The 8,916-nt window shown below is 44.8% G+C and overlaps 1 protein-coding gene across 1 annotated transcript; it reads left to right on the top strand.

Annotated features, from left to right (window-relative positions):
• The first annotated feature begins 2,247 nt into the window (after positions 1-2,247).
• Positions 2,248-8,860, top strand: MAT2A (methionine adenosyltransferase 2A). The gene is made up of 9 exons (XM_043603864.1): positions 2,248-2,476; positions 4,420-4,497; positions 4,595-4,717; positions 5,122-5,234; positions 5,322-5,465; positions 5,634-5,852; positions 6,076-6,258; positions 6,410-6,543; positions 7,221-8,860. The coding sequence occupies exons 1-9, from the start codon at positions 2,386-2,388 to the stop codon at positions 7,321-7,323; spliced, it is 1,188 nt and encodes a 395-aa protein (XP_043459799.1). The 5' UTR covers positions 2,248-2,385; the 3' UTR covers positions 7,324-8,860.
• Positions 8,861-8,916: the final 56 nt, after the last annotated feature.

The following is an 8,916-nucleotide window of genomic DNA, read 5'->3' on the forward strand; positions in this document are numbered from 1 at the left end:
GAGTCCGACATGGGGCTCGAACTCACGAACCATGAGATCATGACCTGAGCCGAAGTCAGCCGCTCGACTGAGCCACCCAGGTGGCTGATTTACAGCTGATGTTTAAAAAAAGTACCTATTATGTTCTAGATACTGAGCTGAAGACTTAACTTGCATGATTTTATTTAATCCTTGAAGCAATCCTATGATAGTACTATTAGTAAGCCAATTTTACAGACTGAGGACACTGAAATATAGCGGTTGTTTGCACTGCAATGTTACTAAGTGGCAGAGGCTTGACTCCAAAATTCCTCATTCTTAACCACTATATTACACATGCTATGAGCTACAAAGAAAAGTAGGTAAGCAAGTATGAACAGCTGATTCTAATCTCCTTGGCAGGAACAACCCCACTGTGGAGTTGGTAGCATAGGGGTATCAGGGTTTAATGAGCTAATCATTAAATTTAACTAATCCCCTTGTTCTGCCTCCATATTAATCAAATAACCTTCTAATTATATTCTGGCTTCCCATATAGATTTTTCTGCTGGGAGATAATACACTGACCAGCCTACACATGCAATTTGTTCCAGTGGGCAATTTTATTACTCATTGTGAGTTAATAAATTGGCATTCTGCTTAAAAATAAAAAAAGATGAAATACACTAAAACAAATTATGAAAGTCTTATACAGTTGCTTTTCAGTAGTTTAAAAATTAAAATAAAAATAACATGTTGTCTCTTTTGTGATTCAAACTTGCTGCCTGCTTTGAGTCACCATGGATGTGGTCAGGAAGTCTAGAGATGATGAGCCCTTTCTTAACCTTCTTTGTCAAAGCCTCTAGCATAGCCCAAGTGCTTCCATTGTTTCCCAGTGGCAAACTCCCACCTTTCCTCCCGCGCTGACAGGATTGTTCCTCAGAATTTAGCTAATTCTCTGAGAGTTAAGCAGCTGGAGGCTGCTCCAAGGGGTCTCATTCATCTCCCCAGGGTAACGTGCATCTAATCCTAGGAGCGGGCAGTTCCCGAGTAACATCATTAGACCTCATGTTAATGCACTCGGGGCCACCGGGACAGCAGCCCTTGTCAGACCTGCACTGAGTCACAGCCCCTGAACCAGAGGAAGTTGACACTTGCCCTCCTTTCCACTTGTGGGCTCATTCCAAACGGGGACTCCATGAAATCCGTTTCTGACTCCCTACACCTTGTTGGCTCAAGTTTTGTTTTGTTCTTTTTTCTTCTCTCCCTAGAATTCCCTTCATGGGCAAAGCTGGGACAAACACAGGTGGATATTTTAAAGTGAAAGCTTCATGAAACGGACCTTATCAAGGTCCATTTCACCTTATCAAGAGATCTGGTTAATCACATACAAGGGCTAAAAAGGGCTTCTCCCCCAAGAAAAATATCTAAACATCGATTATTTTCCCCTCAAAGACATAGGAAAGTCGGCAAGTGCAAGGTCAGCCTTGTGAGAGGCCTCCTTTCTTGGACAGAGAGAAGGCCAGAGCTGAAGGGGCAGGAGCGCGGCCTCCACTGCAAGAGCAACAAAGGGTAAGGGCCCCTTTCAGAAACTTTAGCGCTGGGGTGCCAGTAGGACGGCAATCGTTTGAATCGATGACAGAACTCTCGTTATTCTCCTTTTCGGCCATTTTCAACACCGAGGCATTAACCAATAAATTACTAGCAAGCCTCAGAATTCCAAGTCTGCAGCAGCGCGCGGGGCGCGGATGAATAAGGCCGTAAGAAGAATCGTGCACTGGTCAGCCAAAATGGCCACTTTCACATGGCTGAGGGCCACTGGCTCCCTGTCACCAGGGCATCTTAAGGCGGGGCGGCCGGAAAGACCCTCAGGCATAGCTTGAGGACAAAACCTCCGCCGATTCTCGCAGTCACCGCTGGGGGACGCGACCTCGCGGCCAGAGAGCCCGATCAACGGTCGGAAGGGAGGTGCCATGTCACAGCAAGGGGAACAGGCCCATAAAGTCCACGTCGCATTTCCTCCCACTCCGAACACGGAAGGGCACGAGGACGCGGTATACTCGCATGTCCACTTTATCCCTTGTTATAAGTGCGTAAGATAACTAAATATTCGCAGGAGGGGCGATTCCGCTTCCTCCCCCTGCCTCGCAGAGTGGTTCAGCCCGAGCTCCCGCGTCCGCGCACCGCCCCTTCTGCCTGCCTCCGCGCGAGTGGCGCAGTGGCGCGCGGCGCCGAGGGGCGGGGCCCGGGCCGGGCGCGCGCTGGCGCTGTGTATAAATACTGGGCCGCACCGCCCGCCGCCTCGTTCGCTCCGCGCCGCCCGCCCGAGCAGATTAGAGCGCTGTCCTCTTGTGCACTTCGCAGCCGTCGCCTCGCCGCTCCCTTTTTCCTCAACGCCGCTTAATACTCACCGCTACGAACCCCAACATGAACGGGCAGCTCAACGGTTTTCACGAGGCGTTCATCGAGGAGGGCACGTTCCTCTTCACCTCAGAGTCTGTGGGGGAAGGCCACCCAGGTGAGGTGACGGGCCCTGGAGGGAAGTGAGAGGCGGGGCGTGGGCAGGGCCGGGCCCGGCCGGCCGAGTCCGGCCGGCGACGGTGCCCGTGCTAGTTGCCTTCACCCGCCGGGCGGTGGGAAGAGCGGCGGCCGCGCGCCTTCCTCGTGGCGCTGCCGGTGCCGAGCGCGTGGCCGCCGCTCCCCTCCCCCTTCCTCCCCTGCCCTCTCCTCCCCTCCCTTCCCATCCGGCCGCGCGCCTCGGCATGCGGAAGATTCTAGAAAACGAGAAGGGCGGGGGCCGGGACAGCTGTGCTCTACCCAGGGAGGGCACTATTTCCTCATCTCCGCCCTGCCGTCTGAAAGCCCTCGAGTGGGCGACCGGCCCTGAGTGCTCGCGGCCGGCCCTCGGGAGCGCGCGCCCCGCATTGCAGCCGCAACCACGTGTTTGCCGCATGTGGCATCCGGGCGAGGGGGAGCCGTCGGGCTACCGGAGCGCTCGGGTGTGCGGAGTGGGGGGCCCGTGCCTCGGGAAGTCTGCCGAGTCCGTTAATTCTTGCCTTGGGCCATTACGGTACCCAGGAGAACACGGATGTGTCCTTCGGCAGTATATGGCCTTGCCGTCAAGGTGACAGCCTCCAACTAAATATAGCGCGGGTTGGGGAAGGCCTGCCTTATTTGGACCATGTTTGAAAAGGATTGGAAGCATGAATTAAGTGTAAGCTGCCATTGGGTTGGATTTCCCTTTAAAGTCTTTGGTGCTTTACCGTTGGGCAGGGTTTTACCGAACATCTCCTTCTCTGGGCTTTGTCCACTAGTCCGCCATTATGGAGATCAATTTACACGTGAACGAGTAAAGCTATTTCAAGGAACTTTGAATCTCAGTCTAGTAAAGATGAGTCTTTTGCTCTACTGGTTCTACCTTTTCTTAGGATGACCACAGTGATCTGGTAATCTAGTCTAATGGCTTTAAAGATGCATTTCTCTAGTAAGTCTCCTGTGCCTATGATGAAATCCCACAAGCAGCCTAGTGATCTAGGAGAGGACAAACCCCAAGATTCTGATGAGTGAAGGTCAGGTGTTCTGGTGTGGGTTACCCACCTTCCCTCAGTTTTGAGAATTTGACAGGTTATTGGCCCACCTTTTATTAATTTAATACTTTAAGTCAGGCGTTTATACCAGTTTGTAGATTAAGTCTTGAACTTCTGATTTGACTGCAATGTACATTTTGCTTTAATTGTTCCGGATGATTGTAGAAAATTCAGGAAAGTGATCTCTCTGGGAGAGGGATTTCTGTTCTCCCTGTTTTTAATAAATGGTAATACAGTGGGGGAGGAAACAAGGATTCAGAATACAGGGGACATTTCCCAGTCTATTCAGCTCATATTCCTGGACTACTCCTTTGGCAAATCAAAAATGTTTCCCTGCTTTGCTTTTGGCTTTGAGGATAAACACTTCAATTTGATTAACTTGAGTTATATGGCTGTTCTGCATAACAGTGGAAATTGTTCTGCCTGGGAACTTAATTTTTCAAAATGTCTGAAATACTTAAGAGATGGAATAGAGTCCTCCTAAGGTGTAAAGTGCATATATCACAATGAATTTAAATATGTTAAACGTGCTGGGTATTCTGGCTAATCTGAATTGGTGAGCTTGTGGTGCAGCTATATTAAGACTATGGTATCAAGTTTTCAAGTAACATGCAGTATTATATCCAGCATTTATTCTTGAGTCAAAAGGTTTCTGGTAAAGCAGTGCTCTATTTAGCAGTTAAGATCTCCATACTTTGAATTGCTGAATTGTATGCTTGAAAATGGTTTAAGTTCGTAAATTTGTGTTCTGTAGGTTTCACCACGATTTTTGAAAGAAAGCTTTCCCAAAGATCTTTACAGCTGTGTTTATAAGGGCATGACAGTGAGATTGTCTATTGACAATGAGACAAATTGAGACAAATTTTTTCCCCAGATAAGATTTGTGACCAGATCAGCGATGCTGTCCTGGATGCCCACCTTCAGCAGGACCCTGATGCCAAAGTGGCTTGCGGTAGGTTCTAAACATTGCTTACCAACTGATGAAAAGGTAATCTCATGGAAATTACTTTGTAAGAGTGGCATTTGATTGTGCATTTCTCTTTTATTAGAAACTGTTGCTAAAACTGGAATGATCCTTCTTGCTGGGGAAATTACGTCCAGAGCTGCTGTTGATTACCAGAAAGTGGTTCGTGAAACCATTAAACACATTGGATACGATGATTCTTCCAAAGGTGTGTTTTAATGAATTGGCTTTTCTAAGCTCATTTTTCCGGATATTTTCAACACTCTCTAGCTCTTTTACTTTAAAGTTTATTTATTTTGAGAGAGAGAGTCTGAGTGCATGCCAACAGGAGGGGGAGCGAAAATCCCAGACAGGCTCCTTGACCTGTCAGTGCAGAGTCTGACGTGGGGCTTGATCCCACATGAGATCTGTTAGCGAAAACAAGTACTAATGCAGGTCTTTCCTAAAAGTGAAGTGATGAAACCGTAACTTTCAAAACGTGGGGGGATACCTGTATTTGATTTCTATAGCAGTATTTGAAATTTCAAATAACTCTTGTAAATAGAAGGCATGGGTATTGCTATGGTTTTTTTTTTTCTCTCCTTCTTAAACAAGACATTGTTTTGTTTGTAGGGTTTGACTACAAGACTTGTAATGTGCTGGTAGCGTTGGAGCAACAGTCACCAGATATTGCTCAAGGTGTTCATCTCGACCGGAATGAGGAAGACATTGGTGCAGGAGACCAGGTAGCTTGGTAGACTGTATTTGCATCTCTTCTAATGTGAAATTGTGAAGCTTGGATTGATCACATTGGTGACTTTTTCCTTTTTTAGGGTTTGATGTTTGGTTATGCCACTGATGAAACGGAGGAATGTATGCCTTTAACTATTGTCCTAGCACACAAGCTCAATGCCAAACTGGCTGAACTACGCCGCAATGGCACTTTGCCTTGGTTACGCCCAGATTCTAAAACTCAAGTAAGTGATGATCATAAAGATAGATTACACATACTGCTTTGGCACAGAACATCAGTAATGTTTTTACTAAAGACTAGTATTTATCTTGTTGTATTGTCACTTAGCTTTGCCTTGATTCTCTATCCTATCTAGTAAACTGATGTTCTGATCATTTGCTTTGCCTTCAAGGTGACTGTGCAGTACATGCAGGATCGAGGTGCTGTGCTTCCCATCAGAGTCCACACAATTGTTATATCTGTTCAGCATGATGAAGAAGTTTGTCTTGATGAGATGAGGGATGCCCTAAAGGAGAAAGTCATCAAAGCTGTTGTACCTGCAAAATACCTTGATGAGGACACAATCTATCATCTACAGCCAAGTGGCAGATTTGTTATTGGTGGGCCTCAGGTAAGACCTTGCAGTATCAATTCCATTTACTTTTTTGGATTTTCTGTAATGGTTACTTGCAAATTTGGCTGCTACCACCTTTTTTCTAGATTTGTTAAGTCTGCATGTGAATTTTCTGAGGATGTTTGTTGAGTGATACAGAAATAGGTATTTAGGAAGCTTGATCTAGAACTGTTTACTGGAAAGGATTAGGCATAAAGTGACTTGAATTCTTTAATTTCAGGGTGATGCTGGTTTGACTGGCCGGAAGATCATTGTGGACACTTATGGTGGTTGGGGAGCTCATGGAGGAGGTGCCTTTTCAGGAAAGGATTATACCAAGGTGGACCGTTCAGCTGCTTATGCTGCTCGTTGGGTGGCAAAATCCCTTGTTAAAGGAGGTCTGTGCAGAAGGGTTCTTGTGCAGGTATATACTTTCTTACATAATTGGAATGATTAGAAGGCATGCTAGTGGGAGGGCTTTTAGTGTAGTTACTTCTGTTTTTTAAATACCAACGTATTGTACAAATGGGTGGGTCTCTTAATCACTGACTTTTATGACATTTGAATCCTTTTAGGTCTCTTATGCTATTGGAGTTTCTCATCCATTGTCTATCTCCATTTTCCATTATGGCACCTCTCAGAAGAGTGAGAGAGAGCTATTAGAGATTGTGAAGAAGAATTTTGACCTCCGCCCTGGGGTCATTGTCAGGTAAAGATGGTAAAGCCTATTGTTAGTGAAAAATGAGGGTGTGTGTGTGTGTGTGTGTGTGTGTATTTGAGATCTGTTCAAATCGGAGAAGGTGAAGGTGGGTGTGAAGACTCCTCAAGTGGGGAAACCTTTTAATTCCTAGAACGGTTGATGTTATCTAAGTTGCCTTTAGTAAAGGCTTATATTAAGAAAAATCTAAAATTACAGTGTTCCATTGCTTAGATTAACCACCCTAGAAAAAGTCTTTCACGTTTGATATTGGGCTTTGTGCTCATGTTATCTAGGGATGTTTATTTTACTTAAATTAGTACAGATAAGTGGGGATATTTATTCAAGGCCGCTATAAAGAAAATAAACAGGGTTTGGGCATGGGACCTTGGTAAGTATGCCATGATCTCAGATGAGCTTTTTGACACTTGGAATTTCTCAGAATAATGACAAATTTTCATATTTGTTGAGCCAAGGATGGAAAAACAAGAACTGTAGTTACTAATAAGGACTGTGCGAGGAGTTTGGACACCAGGGAAGTAACAAACACTTCTGCCACAAACTTTTTTCCTAGCAAACCCCAGAGAACTGAACTCATTTGCCAGAACTCTTGAAAATGAGTCTTGCTGATTGTTTTGCTTTATTTTAATTGAATGCTACATATTAAGTTACGGACTTGTATATTCCAGGGATCTGGATCTGAAGAAGCCAATTTATCAGAGGACTGCAGCCTATGGCCACTTTGGTAGGGACAGCTTCCCATGGGAAGTGCCCAAAAAGCTTAAATATTGAAAGTGTTAGCCTTTTTTCCCCAGACTTGTTGGCGTAGGCTACAGAGAAGCCTTCAAGCTCTGAGGGAAAGGGCCCTTCTTCCTAAATTTTCCTGTCCTCTTTCAGCTCCTGATCAGTTGCAGTCACTCTAGTCAATGACATGAATTTTAGCTTGTGTGGGGGACTGTAAGTTGGGCTTGCTATTCTGTCCCTAGGTGTTTTGTTCACCATTATAATGAATTTAGTGAGCATAGGTGATCCATGTAACTGCCTAGAAACAAACCAACAACACTGTAGTAAATAATGCTTTGAAATTGAACCTTTGTGCCCTATCACCCAACCTTCTAAAATCCTAATTGCATTGACTTTCCCACCAAATGCTGAAAATGTCCTGTAATGTGCACGTAAAGTATTTGTAGTTCCATTATAGCCTGTCTGGCAATGCCATAGCCCTGTCAGCATGAATTTGTAATGTCTTGAGCTCTATTCAGAATGTGAAGCCTTCCCTTATCTTCCTTATAACTTGATCCATTTCTAATTATGTAGCTCTTTGTCAGGGAGTGTTCCCTATCCAATCATTCTTGCATGTAACGCAAGTTCCAGTTGGAGCTCTAGCCTGACGTTAAAAAAAAAAAAAAAAAAAGGCAGTTACCATTAAACCATCTCCCTGGTGCTTATGCTCTTAATTGCCATCTCTTAAATAGCACCAAATCAAAATCTCTCCACTTTTCAGCTGTCTTTTGGAGGACGTACGTAATAAGGTTTTTATTTAGTAAACCAATCCTATGCATGGTTTCAGCACTAGCCAAACCACCAACTCCTAGCTCTAGAAAAACAGGCACTTGGCACCCTTGTGATGTCATACAGAGAAGTCACAGGGCAGTACCTGAGGGTCTGTAGGTTGCACACTTTGGTACCAGATAACTTTTTTTTTTCTTTATAAGAAAGACTGAGTACTCCACACTGCACAATAATTCCTCCCAGGGTTTTAACTTTGTTTTATTTTCAAAACCAGGTCCAATGAGCTTTCTGAACAGCTGGTGTAGCTACAGAGAAACCAGCTTCCTTCAGAGAGCAGTGCTTTTGGCGGGGAGGAGGAAATCCCTTCATACTTGAACATTTTCTAATTGCTTATTTATTGTATTCTGGGGTATGGCGTAAGTACAGAGAAGCCATCACCTCAGATGGCAGCTTTTAAAAGATTTTTTTTTTTTTTTTTTTTTTTTTTTCCTCAACACCATGATTCCTTTAACAACATGTTTCCAGCATTCCCAGGTAGGCCAAGGTGTCCTACAGAAAAACCTTGGGTTAGACCTACAGGGGGTCTGGCTGGTGTTAACAGAAGGGAGGGCAGAGCTGGTGCAGCTGGCCATGGAGAAAGCTGACTTGGCTGGTGTGGTACAGAGAAGCCAGCTTGTTTACATGCTTATTCCATGACTGCTTGCCCTAAGCAGAAAGTGCCTTTCAGGATCTATTTTTGGAGGTTTATTACGTATGTCTGGTTCTCAATTCCAACAGTTTAATGAAGATCTAAATAAAATGCTAGGTTCTACCTTAATTGTGTCCATTATTCTTTGGTTTGAATATGACCTGAGAACATACTCCTTATCCCTG

The sequence above is a fragment of the Prionailurus bengalensis genome, chromosome A3, assembly GCF_016509475.1.
Source record: "Prionailurus bengalensis isolate Pbe53 chromosome A3, Fcat_Pben_1.1_paternal_pri, whole genome shotgun sequence".
Taxonomy (NCBI): Eukaryota; Metazoa; Chordata; class Mammalia; order Carnivora; family Felidae; genus Prionailurus; species Prionailurus bengalensis.